Source organism: Pavona decussata, unplaced genomic scaffold (assembly GCF_977016875.1).
Source record: "Pavona decussata unplaced genomic scaffold, jaPavDecu1.1 SCAFFOLD_38, whole genome shotgun sequence".
NCBI lineage: Eukaryota > Metazoa > Cnidaria > Anthozoa > Scleractinia > Agariciidae > Pavona > Pavona decussata.
Window position 1 is genome coordinate 406,625 of NW_028145460.1, and position 20,483 is coordinate 427,107.

At 37.7% G+C, this 20,483-nt stretch overlaps 1 protein-coding gene across 1 annotated transcript; it reads right to left on the reverse strand.

Annotated features, from left to right (window-relative positions):
• Window positions 1-687: 687 nt before the first annotated feature.
• Window positions 688-20,214, reverse strand: LOC146483428 (uncharacterized). The gene is made up of 17 exons (XM_085105526.1): window positions 20,077-20,214; window positions 18,185-18,223; window positions 16,726-16,802; window positions 15,993-16,090; window positions 15,569-15,743; window positions 14,748-14,943; window positions 13,980-14,203; window positions 13,282-13,392; window positions 12,206-12,365; window positions 11,167-11,357; window positions 10,539-10,649; window positions 9,812-9,959; window positions 7,242-7,335; window positions 6,885-6,937; window positions 6,043-6,312; window positions 5,212-5,286; window positions 688-862 (listed from the first exon to the last, which is right to left on the reverse strand). The coding sequence occupies exons 3-17, from the start codon at window positions 16,765-16,767 to the stop codon at window positions 732-734; spliced, it is 2,079 nt and encodes a 692-aa protein (XP_084961652.1). The 5' UTR covers window positions 16,768-16,802; window positions 18,185-18,223; window positions 20,077-20,214; the 3' UTR covers window positions 688-731.
• Window positions 20,215-20,483: the final 269 nt, after the last annotated feature.

Genomic DNA, 20,483 nt, shown 5'->3' on the forward strand with positions numbered 1-20,483 from the left:
AACTTGTCACGACAGCTATTTTTCCATTATCAAATCACCCATGCTTTACATTTCACTTTAACCCTTACAATGTTGAGTCTGCACTTAGAGGGGGCTGGAGTATGCAAGCTGTATTTATGTCTGACGTCATCAATTGTGATCGGAAAGATGCTTTTAGAACGCAACTTGAGCAGGAGAAAGAGATTCCGGATATTCCGGAGATTTTTAGAGTTTCTTCTATGAATTTTGATTCTGTGCATGCCCAAATTTTTCAAGTTTAGGTCTGGGCTATGGAGGATGGTTAGTACCCATGCCATAAAAAACGATTTAAGGAAGTTCAGCTGTAATTTTATGAAATGACGCTCATAAAAAGGTTCTTTTTACCCTTAAATTGGATTTCTGGGAAAGGTTTAACAGCAAAAGTCCAAGCCGTCAAAGTTAGAAAAGAAGTGGTTGTTAAATGGTGAACTAAACTGTGTTTCTTCTTGTTTGTTTTAAAGTTTATGTGGCAAAAACTAAATTCTCCGTGAGCATATTGTTATGTGACACTGTGATTTTTGCATTTCTACGAAATAGAAGATGGTTTTCAAGTTCTTTAAGTGGAAATTGCACCCTTAAGTCCTGGAAAAAAATGCTAGTCAGTGTTGTTTTACTGGCTTTAAATGTGATACTGACCGTAGTCACAATGCCGTCCATTAACAAAAATGCCCCCTTAAGACCTGAACAAGGCCGCTGATGGTGTTTTACTGAAGTTAAATGTGATACTGACCGTCCTCGCAATGCCGACCATGAAATCCTTTGACACAGCTGCAGTCATATCCGCTAATATGGTCAATGCACGTTCCTCCGTTTAAACAAGGGCTGCTGGAACACTCATCTATATCTAAAAATTGTACATGAAATTGATACACCATAGGAATTCCTTCCCGAGCCTCATTTATTATAACTTTAACTATGCAAATGACAGACGATAGTAAAGAGGGCTGGTCGAGGGGTACTATACGACACTTTACCTACACTAGTCTTGGCCCTCTTGGCTAACTCTGCCTGGATTTTACGTATTTGGACTATTATTGAAGAAGGTGTCTCAACAAACTCGGCAGTTGTAGGAATAGTTTATGCCGTGATCAATGGCTGCGTATTTGTTTTCACGATTATACAATGGGGTGTGTGAAACTCGCGTTTTGCTTGGTCTAGAAGACTTTTTGGTTAAAGTACAGAAGTACGAATGATGTCATGAGTCACACAAAGTTGACAGATGGTTAGCTAATCCAATAAGCTTTGCTAGTCTTGTATTTGCAAATAGACGTGCTGTTAAAGATCATAAATGACGTAATAAAAGCTAAACAGTTCCCTTGGTTTCCATGCAAATCATCACTACGATGATCCAAAACATTTCTAATTTTGTGTTGATAACCGACATCAAGAAAATGTATGAAACAAATAGATTCCATTTGGTCGTGGTTGTGTACTCTGACAGCGCACAGAGGTTGTCAAAACATGGTGAGAACATCTACTTTCCTGCAGCTCGTTACAGCACGCTATGACGTCGCCCGTAAGAAAGATTTAGAATTATGGTTCCAGTAAACGGCAGAAATGACCACGTGACCATGTTTACCCTATATTTGCCGCTCCCTGTTTCAGTTTCTCAGCTAAAATTTAGTACGTTTGCGTTAGCATCAAAAGGCAGAATTAATTTACCTTAGTATATTCCGCACAAGTGAATAATACTTTTCGCGCGCGCTGATTGGCTAGCTCGGAGGTGATTAGCCAAGTACTATATATTCACCTTTGAGCAGCCGAAGAGAAACAAGATGGCTTCCCGTTTCGCCACGGTAGCTCAAGAGCAAATGATTTCAATAAACGAGGCGCATAACCAGAAATCCTGGACAGCAAGCGGTTTGTATCGCAGGCGCGGATTTAAAATGGCGGCGAGATCGAATAGAAGAGTAAGTGGGGCATTTTACAAAGCTTTAAAAGATGTGAGTGCTGCTGATTTTTTAAAGAATCGACCAGCAACAAAGAAAGGTCCTTTTTATGAGGTAGAAAGGGTACTGAGCACAGAATAAAATGAAATTTGAGCGAATTTGTGATTAAAGCCGTTATCGGCTTGTTGATACACGGAACCTTTCCGTTTCTTCCCGCTTTTTTTTCGAAATTCGGCTAGTTCTTATGTTCAGCGGCTCCGCTATTTTAACAGGGAATACAACTGACCAAGAAAACGAGAAAAACCAAAATGGCTGCCAAAGCTGAACAAAAACAAACCAGTTTAAGGAGCATTTTTGCTTCACTAATGGCTCCAACATGCCGTATGTCCCATTCACAAAACTCCTGCTTTTCGGTCAAAAAAGGCACTGCCTTAGTGGACGTTTTTTGGGGAGAAAAACATTCGTTTTGGTAGCCTAACATCACGTCTTTCGAATGGGAAGCTGGGGAAACGTATCGGAGAAACTATTTTCTCTCCGCGCACGAAGGAAGGCATGAATATCAACACTACTTTAAGAGGTTAGTAAGATGATATTGTGTTCATTTATGAGTTGATTTCGATCCAAAAAGACACTGCCTAGAACGATTTTATCCTCACGTTTCCTTCGATTGAAGTGCTGTTCGATCGTTGCTTTATCGATTTTTGAGCTGGGGAAAGTTGCATTTTCGGTGACAAGGAAAAAAATGCAATAGTTTATAATTTCCCCCTCATTCTCTTTATGATCTGCCGCCATATTTAATCCGTATATGTGTCCTTTGCGCATGCTTGCAGCTTAGTTGGCAGCCATGTTGTATAATATTTCTGGCTATGCGGCTGTTAAAGAAAAAATACATCGCGCAGAATGCTTATTGTTCTTGGGACATTTACTTACTGCACGGCAAAAGTTATAGATCTGTAATTTTAGCGGTGAAGCGTAAACTGAATGACTGTCATTGGTCCAAATTTACGCGCGCACCGCTCCGCAGGGAATACCGTTTAGTTCATCAACTTGTCGGAGCGGAGCTAAAAGACAAAGGCCTGATGAGCTTATGCTCTTTCTATTGTTTTCTAATATCGCACCTTCGCACTGTGTATTTTGACTTTCATTAGTCTAACAGATGGAGGGGTTTTTCAAGACCGATTGATCAGCTTCACACTATTTTTGCATGGGGCGACTCGTACCTTCCGCTAAGCCACGGCAAAAAAAAAATCATTCGAACCTACGATAACTTGAATGCCGCCTGGTCGTGCAAAAATCTTGAGTTACTTATTATTGAAAAAAGTTAGCGCGCGCGTGCACTCGTATACCATTCTCTTTGTTGTGAAAAAAAGAGAAGCCGCTTTAACTAGAACATTCTGCTGAGAAACGTTAAAAGCTACAAGCTATTGATGGTACCAGTGTTACAGAACAACGCACTTCCAACACGCTCCCGAGCAGATTGCGCTAATCGGTAGCCGAGAGACAGAATCAGTTTGATTGTGGAATTGCAAACACTTTGCTGGGTTGTCCACAAACTTCTCTCCATCTCCAAACTGCCTCGCTGTTTAGGTCGAAGTGAAACATAGGGCTGTTTTCGTTTACAAAAGGAGGTACAATATTGATTAACAGCGGGTGGAACGGGTTTTCGAAGTAGCTCTGAAAAGAGCTCCCGATCGCTTACGTTTTCGCTTTCCTGGTTCTTTGCTTGACGGGTTTTCGAATGAACCAGCTGTGCCAACATGAACACTTTTAAAATTCGCGTTAGTTGGAATATTTTACAGTCAACTGGTTTTCTTGAATAGGCTATTTTTAGTTTTGACATCTATTGTTATGCAGACCTGTGCTTATGACAATAGCTCTTCGACCCAAGACGCGCCATTTTCAAACGCAACTCCAACAGCTAGTTTTCAAACTCAAAAGGCGAATGGTTCCTGTTGACCTATTTTCAAAGTTGAAACGGGTTTTGTTTCAGAAAAGACCCATCTTTCATTTGCCGTGCGCGAAAATTTGAAAGGCCGTTTGGATTGTCAGAAAATCGCTTCTGAAAACGGCCCCCATACAAAAAATGGCCTATTTTTGTCCATTTTTAAACGCAAAAAGCGAATCCTTACAACTTCTATATCCACTTACTTTTCGGCTTAAATTGAAGATACAACCTTCTTCGTGAAAGTCAAAGTTCTAACTCCAGGAAATCCGAAAAGTAAGTTTTATCAACCCTAGTGGGCTAATTTGGGCCCTTTCTTCTCTTATTCAGGCCATTTCACGGCACGCACGCATTCAAATTTGCCGCTTCACCGGTTATGAATAATTAGTGATGTCCAGGCATTCTGCGCGATGAGATAAATGGCAACAAAGTTTGGTTTGACGGCATTAAATGGTAAGTTATTTAATCTTTTCAACCTCATATTCTAAGGCGAAAAATGAAAACACGATCCCTTGTTTACGAAAACTGCCGAGCACTAAGAGAAACTCGCGGGGCAGGGGCAGCCGAAGAGAAACAAGATGGCTTCCCGTTTCGCCACGGTTACTCAAGAGCAAATTATTTCGATAAACGAGGCGGCTGTTAAAGAAAAAATAGATAAATGGCAAAACAGTTTGGTTTGACGGCATTAAATGGTAAGTTATTTAATCTTTTCAACCTCATATTTTAAGGCGAAAAATGAAAACACGATCCCTTGTTTACGAAAACTGCCGAGCACTAAAATTACAACGAAAGCAATGAAGCATCTGATATTTTTCACCATGGTTTCAACAACAAGACGTATTTCACGAAAAATTGTAGAAATTACATTGTAGGAACTAGACAAGTGTCTCGAAAAGTTTTATTTGTCTGCAGGAAAGCGAGACGGAACTTTCTACAATACTGAAGTCGCTTGCCGTGTGGCGTGGGAGATTTGAAAATTTGATACCATTTGTCGGTATATTGTCAGTAATAAAAAAAATTTGGGGTTCACTAGTCATTCAGCTTGTATGGTATATACTAAAACAATTCTTCACCTCAGTGTCGGTGAAAATGATGGATATTTACCTCGTCGCCCTGTGGCTCAGTAAATATCCACCATTACTATTCACCTCCACTTTGGTGAGTAATTGTTAACTGTTCTCATCTGTGTAAACGCGATTCTAAATCATCTAAATCATCATCAGTTTGTTGAATTGCGAACGTTTATATCTTTGATACAATTTATTGTTATTTTAATTTTGTAAATTTTTTGGAATTATTTTTTATTGTAATTCTCTTCTCCCAAAATCAAATGTGAGTTTTGGTATCGAAAGAATTGTTTACCGTGATTTCGCCACGTGCCCACCAAAAGCCATTTGTTTCCAGATGAAGGAAAAATGTGAAGACCGATGGAAGATCCTATGGAAAAAAAGATGAATATTTTTCACTTCGGTTCCAAAAACTCATTAATAATTCATAAGCTCATTCACTTATCAAATGGTTAATAAAACGTCACGTGCAGTGGTTTTATATCCGATAAAACCTCCTCCTTATTAGAATGCAGTGTTTAATGTTTTCCTCGTAAACTAATTCTCAACGTTCACAAAAGCATCATTGTTATGAACTCTCTTGATACACGCTTTTCCAGGAATGTTTTTAAGCCGTTCAAAAAACTGGCAGCACGTGTTTTATCGGATCTAAAACCACTCGTGGTTTTTAGTCCCGATAAAACACTGCCGCCAGTGTTTTAAACTTTACGTAAATTCATGGGAACTTTGTTTCACCAAAACAACAGTAATCCCTTTGAGAGCTAACCTAGGGTATTTTACACTACAAGACTGCTCATGGAGATATTATGACGCTTATATAGATAGGTGGCTAAGGTAAATACAGTCGTCTTCTTTGAATAAATAAACCTGGAGAAATCACAGAGTTAGATTGATGAAGCTGAATACTGTGCGTTAATTGAAATGATGCATAATTTGTAGACGTTAACACCCAAGATATTTTCTGACGACTTTCTTTCTTGTCCATAGAGTTACCAGCCATCGCTTATGTGAAGAATCACGTTTTAAGTATTAGCCTCAACACCTCTTCTAGACCTTTAATCTTATTTCAAAAATTTTAAATCTTTTAAAAATGACCGGGAGAGAGACTGCAATATCCGTGGCTTACCTCCCCAAATATTTCTATCGTTGTCAGTATCTTGGATTTCTGGAGCTGGGTTCCTGGTAAAGCGAGTTTCAGGTACAAAAGGAACCTCCTGGACAAATTTAATTCCAGGCGTCTGTCTGATTTTCGCCCACGTCGTTTGATGTATCACGTGCCAATTAAGTCCATAAACATCGGTGCTTTCCATGTACTGCCTGCCACGTTTGCTTACACCGTAAAGACGTGTTCTCTGAGAATCGAATGCCAGAATTGTAAACAAACGAGGATCAAGACCTAAAAAAAATAACGTTTCCTATTAACACAGTGGTACAGGAAGATGTAACACATTTATTTTAAACAAATCGAAAAGCGTAAAGCAATGAAAAGGAAAAATAACGGGCGCCATTTGTAAAGGTCTGGTCTGCCGAGGTTATCCACTTTAAGAGAAAAAGAGAAAAAAAATATAAACTGTGTGTTAGTAGAAATGAATGAGAGTCATATGTTGCATTTCATTCTGCATTATAGAATAAAAACATCAATCGTGACGGTCAGATATTTTGAAGTTTTAGCTGTCATTACAATGGAATTAAATGTGAAAAGGCGAAAATGGAAATTTGAAGAAATCTTGTTATCGTCTACGGGATTCTTCCAAGACGTCGAAATTTCTTAATCAAGGAACACGAAGTGAAAAAGTTATCATTAATTCAAAGCGGAAATTAAATTTTCTTTATTCTTTACTATGGGAAACATTGAGTTAGTGCATGACATTTTTGTCATCGTAATGGCTATACCCTGCTTGCAAACATGTTTTAGGATCTTTATCCTCTAAATCCTCTTTGAAAAATTGTTTCCTCTTTTATTCCTACCTGTGCTGGAAACACCATGATTAACTGACCGAAAACATGTGCTTCTTGGAAACCTGATGAGATAATCACCTCCGCCATTACACCTTCACGTTATTAGCATCTGTTATATTATTGTCGCTACTAGAAGAAATGTATGATCCATGCAGATTAAATGCATAATTTCAAAAACAAAGAAATATACACGATTTTTAGGTTCTAGAAAAAAAGCTGACTTTGAGAGTTCAATGTTTCAATTCGTAACAATCTTAGGCGAGAATTATCTTATTGCAGCGGTATTTCAAGCGAAGAGATATTTTGTTCTTTTGTTTAGTAGGTTGATAACAACCAGTATATCTACGTTTTCTTAAGTCTTCTTACCCCTCCTCTTGATATTCACCAAAGCAAAAGAAGACAATTGATTGGCTGCTGACATTTATACACAGAAACCCACGCTTCATGATTGCTACACTTTCTGAAAAAATTAAATAGAAGTGAATTAAGGTATAAACTACCTTACGTGGATGAAATCCCAGCTCTTACGAGTTTACTTTATCCGTCAATGACTGGCATTAAATGCAATACATTCAAAGTCAATTGTTTTACAAACAATGGTGGCGGGTTTTGACGGCAATAGGGACATACAGCGTCTTTTGATCACAGATGTTGACCATGTCATTCATTTGGTGTAGGAGAATCTTTGCTGATGTCATTGCTTACAGTTTTCGCTCATTAGCATGTATTTAAGGACGGTGTATCTTTTTGTTACTGTGCATATGTTCTGCGCACATCTGGATGGTCCGAAAAGCCCGGGTTTCGTAAGTGGCTACCTCGTAAAACAAAGTATTTTGAGGCGGTTTATAACTACGCAAGAAAAGCAGTCTTGGAAACAGTTGTTAGAATCTGAAAAGAACATGAGAGATAACCACGCATTTATCAGAGATGATTAAGCTTCAATTTGGGAAAAATTTCGTGCATTATTTTGTATTTGAACGCTGTTTGGTATAGGACATTTACAGTGTCTGCTGGTTTTAAGTGTAAACGGGACATTTTCACTATGTCGTCTTTGACTACAACTACCAGAATCCTTCAGTTTTTTGTTTTCATTTCTGTGCTCTCCACCGGGATTACAAAATTTGAATTTGAAATGGAAAACGAAATGAATTCTGACTCGTAGTTTTAGTCAAATGACGCCATCACGAAAAAAGTTGTTGTATTAATAACAATCAAACAGTATTGCTAGATCTTCCTGATTTCGCTTTGCAAAACCAACTAGAAGACAATTTAATGGTCGCTATTTCTCGGTCATGGTATAATGGCTCATATGCCATAGCTGTTGAGCGAATCAAATTCTTTGAACTGCATTAGCAATGATCCAGTTTATAGTAACAAACAATACACTACGACGAAATGGACACCATGGATTATTAGAGACTATGTGACACTTTATAATCAGGGTTTATAGCGGAGCTCGGCGCACGCGGAGCCCCATTGATAAGAGAGATTGGTAAGCCCATGAAAAATTTGGTTGTTCAGGTTATGACGTCACTTCCGTCCCGTGTCCACCCGTACGCCCGCCCCTCTATGTAGGCCATTGTGAAATCCCACACTCAAGTCAACCCATGTTTTTTGGGCGAGAATTCAAGTTGCATGGCCAAATGCTTTTTAGAAAAAACGGCAATTTTGAAGTAAGCTATAAATTTAGCTACTCATTGAATATGTCGACAAATGTGAAAACGAGAAAAAGGGAAAGTAAACGAAAACGCAGGCGATGAATAAGCAATGTGCAAGGTAAAAGACAGCGTATGACGAACGACATCCGTAACGACAGTGTATTCTGCCATTTTAATCGGATCGATGCACCTTGTGGAAGCGGAGATATTTTAATATTGCTCTGCCTCTGTTTGTCAGCGGGAGGTATCCTTAAAATTTTACAATCTGGGAGCGGCAGAGTTTTCCTATCTCTGACCACGGTAACCAGGAAGAGAAATCATTTTACTCCGATCCGGCGCGAAGAAACTTTGATTTTTTTCCCTTGAAGTGGAACTTTACGCCCACTAAACGTTGTAAAACGAACGAATGGAATGGAATAAAAGGATCAGTTGTTCTCCAAAGAGGCGAGTGTTGATTTGATTTTGTTAACAAAACTTGTCTTGTTTGCGGAGAGCACTTTTTCCTGCAGTGTTGACACGTCATTTAACTTAAGCGTAATAACATTGCTTACTTCAGAGCAGTCTTTTGAGCTCAGACTTACGTTCCATGTTTGTTATTTCCCTTGTTTTTTTATTTGTAATCTCGTCTCATTTTACTGCAATTTACGGAAAATTTCATCAAGTTCTTCTTGCACATTTATCTAATTGTAGCATTGATTTGAGAGAATGTTGACAAAGAACAAACACAAATACTTTACAGTGTAACAGTTAACAGTATATTATTTTGTTCATACGGAAGCAATAATCGGAAATGCTAGGAAAAAGTAATTTTAGAGCTATGCTTTAAGGCTTGGCTAAATATCACAAATTATCAGTGCGAGTTGCTGAATATTCTTTGTGGAGAAAAAAGCTTTAAATAACTGTTAAGTCTAAAAAGAGGATGTATGTCTGCCAACACGCCATACATACTTTGTACAATCTCGATACTGTGAATGTTCTTTTCTAAAAAGGCTATTTAACATATCATGCTCAAATTTTAAGAAAGTACTAAGTTTCCTTAGCTCTTTCAATTGACAGAGTGAATTGTAGCTAGTTTTGTCATTTGTGCTATTTAATGCTAATTAGTTAAAAATGTAACCAAAGATCTGCCTTTAACGACCACCTTGCCACAGACGCAAGGTTTTCTTATTCCAACGGCCATAACAACCTCACTGCACGGCAGCCAGCAAATTCTGTTCACATGTTGTCTTGATGTTTGACAACAGTTTCCTAGTTAATTATTCTTTACCTACAGGGTACCTTTTTCTTCGACAGGTTTTCCATAAAGCTCTACACGCATACATCTCTCGCCTTGAGTACCGCTGAGGTCAAAAGTCACTCTTAAGGCTTTTTGAGGAACGACAAGTGTGTGTGTAATTACGTGGTCAACTGGGTTTCCTTGGAAGCGCTACAAAAAAAAAAGCAATAATGAACAGTTGTGTTGAATGTTTTGCACTGCATGTTATCAATCCACTTAAAGAACTCTTCTCAGGCAACCACCATTTCCCTTACCCTGGGGATTTCTCTTCTAAAGCCCCTCGATTCGACCTTGATCGCCAATCTACTTTTCTTTTATGTTTTTCAATTATTCCTCATACTTTCTGTTTCCAACCCACATTCCTTTTATAACAGCATCACTCTGATCACACAGCATGTGGACTCCTTGCATCGCGCATTCTTCATCTTTTATTTTAATAAGCATTGTTCTTTCTGAGTGAGTGGCAAGGTTAAGTATGAAAGCTGCAGCTAAAATGATCATGCTGTCATTTACTTTTTAGGAAGATGACCAAAATTACTGACAAAAAATAGCTAGGCTTGCCTTAATAATTTCCGGCATTTTCTTTTTTTTGCTGCAGCAACTATATTAGATTTGTGAAATGTCACAACTCACCAAAAAAATTCCTGTTCAAATCGGCAATCATTAAGAAGCCTGTAGACTACACTGTGGTAACATCCCAAATATTCATTTTCTGTCTTTTCAATAAACCTTCCTCTTTCCATTCTCTTCATAGTTAACCCCATCAAATGCCAGGTAGACGAATTCAGGAGGCATCTCGCATTCTTTGCTAAGCTGGCACATTTTTCCCTGAATTGAAACCTGTTGAAGTAAAAATTGCAGTTAGGCTAGTACACTTCAGTGGCAGAAAATTGCAAAACTCCTTGTAGAAAGCCTACCAAAAACTCCTACAGCCGACAGACGACTTGGTATATTAATAGATTTTTAATACAATTATGTAGATAGAAAAGATACAAAGTTTCAACCTGACGGAAATGCCAATGAAACAGTTCTTAATTTCAATGAAGCGCGATGAAACGTACTAACACTCAACTGCTTAAGATAAATCTAAATTTACTTTCAAGGCAATGATAAAACAAATGAAGTAATGATCAATGTTGAGGAATCGTTCGTTACTTTTACAGTGAAGGACTGCTGTTTGGAAATTGTTGCCATTTATAGTACTTCTCGAATTCCGTAACGTTATCATTCTAATAACAGCTAATCATCTGTAATTTACTTTACGGTGGCTTTAAACAGGGTGTGGATTTGTCTACGACTTACTTAGACATTGTTCGGAATACATGGTAAAGAAACAGTCACGTTTTAAACCTTTCACCTTAGTTATTGAATACTCTTTCTGTAGGTCAATCGTCAATGTCCTGACGGAATCCGTCTCATTAACACACCACGCTTTTTCTGGTCCCGCGTTAAGACGGGACTGATCCCGTGTCCCGCCCGCTGTTTCACTAGAAGCGGTTATCTGAGAATCTTTAATGGCGCCAGACTCCATACCCAGGGGGCTTGGTACTATAAAGCGTAAATTAGCATAATTAACTAAAATAAGAGGAATACCAAAAACTAATTTACACTCCGTAATAAATTTCAACGAAGTATTATTGTCCGAAAGAATAAAGAAAACATAAAAATTAATAAAATCCATTTGCAAAAGAAATTCGACATGTTTGTCGAGTCATCCATATGTTAAAAGGCAATGTTATGTATTTGTAATATCACTTTCTAGAATAGCCACAACCATTCTTTTATCAGTTGAAAAAGTTGTTCGATTTCGTTATCCATCTAGCACACAGGATCGAACTAGTGTTGACTATTTTTGGCTGCAGATGGCTGAGATGGAAATGGATTGCAACTTGAAATCAAGTTCTTCGAGTGTATTTTTGACAATTCCTTGAAACTAATTATAGTCTGTTCTTGCTGAGAAAAATCACTTAATTTTTCCTCCCATTGTTTTACGAGGAATGATATTTTAGAAAAAAAAGTTTTTTTGAAATTTTATTTGAAAAATATTTGAATAGTTTTTATGCTTTCCAAGCTCTAGCTGTGGATGGTTACGATGGAAATGGATTGCAACTTTAAAAAATAGAATTGGCCAATTTTTTTTCATATTGTTTCTCTAATTTGTAGAAATCGCTGATAAGTTGATTGTAGTTTCTTTTTCCCCACGAGAAATCAGTTAATATATCCTCTAAGTGTTCTTTAAGAGTAATTTAATGTTATCGGAAAAGTACCTTGTTAAACATTTCGACAGTATTGACCAAAACAGAGAATTTTCGGTGACAGTGCAACTTTTATGATGTACTGCAAATGCTGTTTAGTGCTAAAAGGGCAGATAAAGATAAAATTTTGCTACTGTTTACCATTTCGTTTTTCCTGAAGGTAACATCCATAAAACTCCACCGCCATTATTGACACGTTAGCGATCCACGAGCGCGGATTGATTCGCAAAAACTGGCTGACGATTGGTGGATTGAAAATCATTACTTTTTCCAGATTAGACTTGTCGTTACCTGAGAATTCCTAAAGAAGGAGAAAATAAGAATTAGTTTTACAGGTTTTATATTAAAAAAGCATCACTCTTACAGATGCCTTCAACGTAATAAGATGGGTGTCGACATTTTGATGGGGTAGGGAAAACTACCAGAGGATATTTGAGTTGTCTAGGTTTTAACTTTCTTTGCGAACTGAAGAGTTTTGTAAAGTTGAGAGTTCTGTGCTTGTTTCCGATTTTGCTATTGGGGTTCAGAATGTATAGAGAAGCTCAAGTGGCTATTGATAATAAAAATAGAAAAGCGTTTATGAGAGTCAACTGCTATACATTTGTGTCACGGCGTTTTCACAGCCTCAGCTATTGTTAGATTGAAGTTCCCACCTTCCGCGCTAGCTTTCATAACTAACCAATCAAGGGCTCAAGCGGACCGGCATTTAAAGTTGAGGGAAAAAGTAATCTAAAAATAGACTAGTCTGCGAATGCAGATCGGCATAACATTGGCTTAGTGTGGGAATTGTATGCTATGACGAATTGATGTTTCTGTGGAAATCGCAATTTGACAACCATTTTTGTCCCAAATTTCTATTTCTATACCATTTTGCCGTTTTTCTATTGTGCTTTAATTCATTTTACTTTAGTTTGGACGTTTTGGAAAATTCCAAAATCGCTGATGTTCAGATATAATGTCGTAGTTCCCTCGTTATTTGGTATCATCGTCTCATTTTGTGGAATGTAACAGTTAACATTTTTGGACTTATCCCCTTTTATTACCACAGCATAAATGCTCCTGCAGGAATGTAGAGGGAGGGGGGATCTACTTGTCTTACTTAGAAACACAAGGAACCCCGAACTTCCACTTCATAGCGTGGTTGTCCTAGATGAATATTGCAGTTCATAGGGTCCATTTGAATAGCGATGTATGCTAGACCTCAAGTTATGAGTTACTTTTGCCTTTCCAGTTCTTTTGTCTTTTAAAATCTTCCAGATTATGTCGTCATCACTGGAGGACACTTGGAATGAACTCACATAAGTGTTACGTGATCCCTCGATGGACAACTGGAAGAAATAAAACTTTCAGCATCAATTAAGGTGTTAGTCAAAAGAGGCCCGAAATATAAACGCTTACGCAATTTGAAAAGAAAAAAGGTTGCAAAATGTGCTAACATTAATGTTAGAATGCCAACTAAAAAGATATAAACAAGGGCGTTATTTTATCTTATAATTTATCTTAGAATTTGTAACTAGCCGGTTGTAATTTTAAATTAGCTGTATTTTTTTACTATGTAAAAAACCTGTTGTAAAGCGCTATTAGCGCTATAATATAAATTTATTATTATTATTATTATTATTATTATTATTATTATTAGTAGTAGTAGTAGTAGTAGTAGTAGTAGTAGTACTATTACTATAATTTATCTAAGTTATGACTTCTTAGCCAAGAAAAGAATTGATTCGTGTATGCAGAATGTAAAACGGCTAATTAGAAAATAGAAAATCAGATTGGTATTCTCGTGGACTATTTGCATATGCAGGAAAGGTAGGCTGTCGCTAATGAAAATATGCTTTTTCATCATTTTTCTTTCTTCGTTTGTTTTCTCGTTATTTCAGTCTTCACAACGGTCCTGATTGGCTCATTAACCTACCGCCTCAACTTTAGCCCTGGAGCGGAAGTCGATTTGCAGGAAGTGATTCCGGTCAAACTGAAGAAATCCTTCTTCCACCGCGAACACACCAATAAAGCCAGGTCTGGAATAGTAAGGAGCATTTCCTACTTTATTCAGTTGGGTCTTCATGTAAGACGAAGAAGATAGCTGACTTTCCTTGATCCGACCGTCTCTCATTCCCAATGGACGAAATGTAGAGCACGCTAGACAAAGCAGAATAAGATGTTTTTATACTCCGGTCGTCTATCCAATTGAAAAAAACCTTTAAACTCGATATTTCTTCATTCATTAAAACTTTCGTGTCTGCCCTGATCGCTCTGGTCCCTAAGAAACCCTCGTTTACACTTAATACTGAGCAAGAGGTGAAAAGGGTAAAGTTCATATAGGATATCCCCGGGTATATGATCTATTCGGTAAGTGATTCATACTTTAAGATACCCTTAAAAGTTATTTCTGATTCAGTCACAGCCATTTGGTAAAAATTATTTTGTCTGTAAAGTATGCTCTGCATCAAACACGTCATGATGAAGCATTGCCTAATGAAAGTTATAATGTCTGCCGCTAATCATAACACGGTGTCTAAGGCAATGTTTAGACTTACAATTAGTGGAGATATCTTTTAATTACAATTCAAATGAAAGCTTTCCAATAGTACTAGTACTTGTTCCTCATTTGCTTCCTTAATTCCAAGGTTTGATATTTTTTGTCTGCCTCCTTTCTTATTAAGTTAAGGTAACAGCTACTAACTTGGTGCGTAGTACACAAAAGAAGTGTATGCTCTTTCAGTTTGTCGCGCTGCATCGAGATTTTCATCTTCCAAAGTGTACTCTACTGTTACAAAGATCGACGTTTCTTCAGTCTTTCCAGATGGGGTTATCTTCTGATGGTCAACTTGGAATTTGACGACGAGGGAAATTTTGTCACAAGAAGCCAGTTTTGCAAACTGAAATTGATAAATGTTAATGAATGCAAAAGGACCATTATCAGCTACTTATTTATTTATATACATTATTTAAACAGAAATTCCAGTTCAGCGTAGCTGGTTTAAATGGAGATCTGTATAAGATAATAAGAATAAATAATCAAATATAGAAATGAAAGCAAAAATCATTCAAAGAGTTCATGAAGGTGAGAAATTAACTAAGGTGATTTAGATGTTTCTTGACTCTCAGTTTAAAACTAGTGAGAGACTGATCATGACGTAAGTTACGAGGAAGAGTGTTCCAGGATTTGGCGGCATAGTACTTAAAAGATGTTTGAAATTTAGTAGTCTTGGCAAGAGGCAGGCGAATAAGGTCTTTGTTCCTACATCCGTCATTAGAGTGACACTTATTAAACATTAATTTTTTTTAAATTTTATATAATCTACAGTAAAGAGGTTTAAAATCACGGGTAAATCTAACATAGAAGAAAAACGTCAGTGATGTTGTTACATTAATAATTTCAGTGAGAGGATCGGTTTAAGATAAGCCTTCAATGCACAGCACCTGAAAGGCTTTCGAAAGATATTCTTTGTATTTCTACCTTAGGTTGAAAGTCCAGTTGAACGAAGTGAAGTGTGGTTTTACCTTTACAATTAAGGCCGATTCCTGGTCAACCAAGCCAGTGTATTGCGGTCCATTTACGACTTGAGCAGAGCTGAATTTGTGTTTTGTGGGAAAGGACCAGCTCACAACAATGTTGGCGACTGCCCCTCGAGAGCTTGGTTTGTGAGCTATGGTAAGGTGATTGGTGACTAAACCACTGTGGAAAAATGACAACATTATAAACAAAACTTGTTCTTGTTTAAGGTTTAAAAACCTGCAAAGAAAAGTTCGAAAAGTGACTAATAAATCTTTTGTTAAACAAACAATGTTAAACCAAAAGTTGCATTGGCTACACCCGATAATTGCTATCCTTTGAATGGTCTTCTGAAAAAAGCTTTAAAGTTAAGGATAAGGCGCATACTAATGTTGGAGAGAATCTGTTTTCTTTCCAAAAAACGAAACCTACCTTTGCACAATGGGCTCAGCAAGATTAGCTAACGTCAAGGCCACGTCAAGCTTAGGTTGTCCTCCGCTTCTAGCCACACAAGGCTCTTGGGAAACAGCCTAAAAGTGGTGATAAAGTCAAAGAACTGCTTTCAGGTAAACTAAGAATTTTCTAGGTAGTTTCACTTAAAAGTAGATATAATTTGATCTCTCATTAGACGTCAAACAATTTTTTTGTTATTTAAAATTGCTTGAAAAGAGAAAATTATTTCGCCGACATGATAGGAAGATCAGAGACAGTTAACTTGGGAACAGAAATCAACACAACTAGAGAAATGAGTGAAAATGTGGTTTCCGCGGTTATGTCGATTTCGATTTCTGTTCCCAAATTAATTGTTGTATGTATATCTTTCTAAAAAATACCGGTGAATCACCATCTCAAGGATATGGGATGATGATCCTAAGAAAATGACGCAATCAGTTGCAAAGAATACCTCCCCTCCCTTACTGACTAGAAATTTCAAATTTCCTTTGGGGGACGCGGTCGTGTATCACTGATCGATCGGCGGGAGTAGTGAGGTGATATTGATTAATCGATTCATCCAGCTTATTCAAAAGGGAACAAAGGTTGTTTCACTACTTAGATGACTGTTTGCAGCGTTCCCGAAGGGAGTGGCAATTTTTCTTAAGCACGTGTGAGTTGCCCTTTTCATGCACACTAAAGCTTACATGCTTATTATTAGTTTTGGACCTACCATCCCTTGTCTCCAAATTAATAGTATTAAAAGAAGTGTCATCGTAATCTTTCAGATGAGACTAGAAGTTTTACTCCCTAAGTGAAAAGACAGAACGCAAGAAATCGTTATTTTTTCATGTACTGAAAACAAGCAGGGCATTATTTACAAGTCATCTAGCGAGGTAAACATAAGAAAACATGAAAAATAAAGTTAAGTATTGGAAAAATCCAAAACTGTAATACAACTTATGTTTTTCCAGCTCCCGGTTGGCTTGATAGCTCAGTTGGCAGAGCACTGCACCAGTATCGCAGAGGTCATATACAAGCATACAAGCATGAATATTTTTTCAGGCTATTTTTGTCCAACTGTTAAGTTGTGTAAATAAGTTGCGTTAATAACTGTGGGGGTTTTCTTATTTAATCTTCCACCCGCTGTTAATTTTTTCATGATATTTATATTCATATTCATGTAATCGATAGAAATAGCCGAAATTTTAATTACATGCAATTGCAAGAATCGAAAGTAAAACTTACATTCAGAATCGATTCAGAACAAGTTCAACCATGTGCAAGTAAGTTAGTAAAATAACCTTAAAGAGCTAGAAGAGCAGTTTTTTTTTATTTTTGTCATCTGGCGGTGCAAACATTTAAAGTCATCAGAAGTGCTTTATTTGCTACCAGTCTCCAATTTAAGTCTCAGTAGATATATTAACTATAAATAAGTTTTAGGATCAACTGGAGTCACTTCTTACACACTATAACTAGAAATACGTAACTCGCAAAACCACGCGAAGCTGGGGCTGGGTGGAAAGCCCTCTTTACTCGTACCAGTACGGCATCAAATGAGGAGATTAAAAGGTTTCTGAAAATAGCAACTATTTTGATGAGCATGGTCTTTTCGTAGTTCCACAGGCTAGTTTGCGGTTGAAAATCTATTTCTGAGGCGACGAAATGTATAACAGGCGTGCAGCGCTGTCGTGTTCGATGAATTTATTTCCCACGGAAAATTATTTTACCGCGGCCACAAAACGTGTAATTTCTTCAATGCAATCTTTCACCAATGGATTTCTGGAAAAAAGGGAAACGTTTCTGGAGAGATAGTTCTGTATCCAGTGAATATAATATTGATGAACATTGCAGTTGAAATTTGATCCCGCACGCAAACTTTCGCGATGTATACAAATTTTGCTCCAGACGACGCCAGACAGTCCGACGTCATTCATACTTTGTTTTTCACTGTTGCTAGGCAACAGTGTGGACACCTTCAACGAAACATATATACATTTTCGCTCGAATTCGCGCGGCTTAGCTCCGCTCGGGCCGACACGGCCCGACAAATTTATTAACCTCGCTACGCTCGGGCCTTCGGCCCTCGCTTCGCGAGGAATCAAACCTTCCCAAGGTAACCGATAGATCAAGTGGCTGAAATTTTAACTACATGTTTACAATTGGAAGAACCGAGAATATCAAATACTTACATTGGGAACCCATCGAAACTAATGTGTTGTAGGATCCTTCTGCGAAAACAGGAAAATAAAAAATAAATAACTAAATAAATGAACTTCTTTTCTCGATAAAATTCCTCAGCATGCAAAACAAACTCACTGTCGGACGTGCTACTCATTTCAATGTGGATATACTTAGGGACTCGCAAACCCGGCAAGGAGTCTACAACATGTTATCAGGTAAATAGGGCGTGTTTGCGACACAGCAAATCACCTGAGATTGTCTGACGTGAGGACAAGAAAGCGCATTTAAAAGGCATTTGCGATAACAGGCCACAGCAGCCAACATACACTAACAATATGCCATATTTAATAATCATTATAAAAGTAATAATAATAATAATGATTATAATATAAGAACTTCCCCAGAATTCTTTGTACTTAAAAATTGCAAATGCCAAATAACTTTGTCAGTTTAGAGCCAACGAGAATGCCACACCACATGGAAATAACAGTTACCATAAAATATCACTCATAGGAAATTTAGAGTGATGGCGTCATCAGTCACGTGACCACGCCCAAGAAAGCGTTTAAAGTCATTGCGTAAACGGACATCTATCATTTCATAAGAAACCAATGTAGTCAGAAAGACAGTGGTGTCAGGCATATAGAAATGGTCATTAACGGCCTTGCAAAGACTCAAAAACTGAAAATCTAGAGGACTGAGTCGAGAGGCATATCTTCCTAGGTTCAAGGCGCATTGCAACATAAATTTGCATGTGCATAGACTTTTGCTTGGAGTACCTTTCAGACATTGTTACTGTGATGACGTGATCGGTCACGTCACTAGGACGGTTAAAATTTTTCGAGGGTTTGGTAAAACAACAATAAGTCTAATTCAACATGGACTGGTGGGACTGGACTGGTATTTAAAAGGGGCATTGTTATTTTTGGATGAAAACATACACGGGATCGGATATCTGCTTATGTCAATTCGTTGAATGTCTCCCGTTCAGGTACTTATCAAGTAAAAAATTTAAGGCAAACTCGAATATGAGGTTTGAACGCATGCTCTTTGTAATGGCATCGACGATATCCCTCCATTCTGACTCCTTCATGGCTGCAATATATACAATTTTTCAATTTATGGTATCCTGGTAACGTAGGTTCCGATCGGATCAGATCACAATGAGTTTACTTTAACTTCAAAAGGGTGTTACGGCCCACTTGGAACACCCGTAGCAGGGAAAACGCCATTGGGGTGGACCTGTGTTGGACGCTTACCCGGATTGTCTACGCCAGAACCTTTCGAACCCAGACCTTGTACGAGATACACCTTGACGAACAATTGCGAGGGATGCGAGGGATTGACTCTCTTGGAGTTTGAATTTCGGACAACATTCAGTTAAATCAGGAGGAACTTTTAGCAATGTCGAAAGTGGAAAAGTCAAGCGATGGATCGGCGGCCGTTACGAATAACGATAACAATAATTATAATTTATATAGCGCACATATCCAAAGTTGAAGGCGCTTTACAATCAAAAAACAAAACTAAAAAAAACTTGCGTCAATTTCAACAGTAAATTTAAGAAATAATCTTATACCGAGAGCGAATTCCCATTTTAGAGAGCGAATTTGTATTTCACATAACTATAACGTTAAAGTGGGAACACTTCTTTTGCTTATGGAGTATTATCAATCCTTTCGGTAAAAATGCCCGAAATTTCAACTTCGTGCAATTTTAAGAACCCATTGGAAAAATAAAACTCGCTTTCACAACAAGTTGAAACATCTGCAAGTGCAAAAAAAAAAAAACACCTGAGATACATTAACAAATGCATGTAAATTAAGAGCCTGAAAATGTTTATTTTAAAACAACCGTCAGGCCATATTCAGTGATAACGAGCTATGTACCTCAAACATACCTTTTCAGGGGTGTCTTCCCTCCTCGATCTTCAAATTAACACTGTTGTAGCCGAACGCAGTTGATTTACCAACAATTTTATAGGCCTGTAAAATCGTAAGAAGGCTCAAATTTTGTTAAATTGAGTGGATAATTTGTTAAGGAGCACAGCTTGGAATTAACTAAACTTCAATGGGTAACCCAGAATTACGCATTTAAGGACCAAGCGTGACCATGGAGATCGAACATCCAATAGGAGTTTGAGTATATGGAGGATAGCTTATAAGAAACTCACTTTTATCGCTGTTTAATTTTACAGAAATACTGAATGTAAGTTAATTAAAACGCTTCTGAGTTATGGGAGAATTCGATTGGATATTGATTGAATGTTAATTGAACTGAATTCATCACAATTTTACCGCTTCACGC

What these genes read in the sequence shown, in the direction of transcription:
- LOC146483428 (XM_085105526.1), bottom strand. Translation starts at nt 16,767, where the DNA reads ATGACACTTCTTTTAATACTATTAATTTGGAGACAAGGGATG. An exon ending in AATCGGCCTTAATTGTAAAG is followed by an intron (nt 14,944 to 15,568) that starts GTAAAACCACAC and finishes TATCAATTTCAG; the next exon opens with TTTGCAAAACTGGCTTCTTG. An exon ending in AAGAGTATTCAATAACTAAG is followed by an intron (nt 10,650 to 11,166) that starts GTGAAAGGTTTA and finishes TTACTTCAACAG; the next exon opens with GTTTCAATTCAGGGAAAAAT.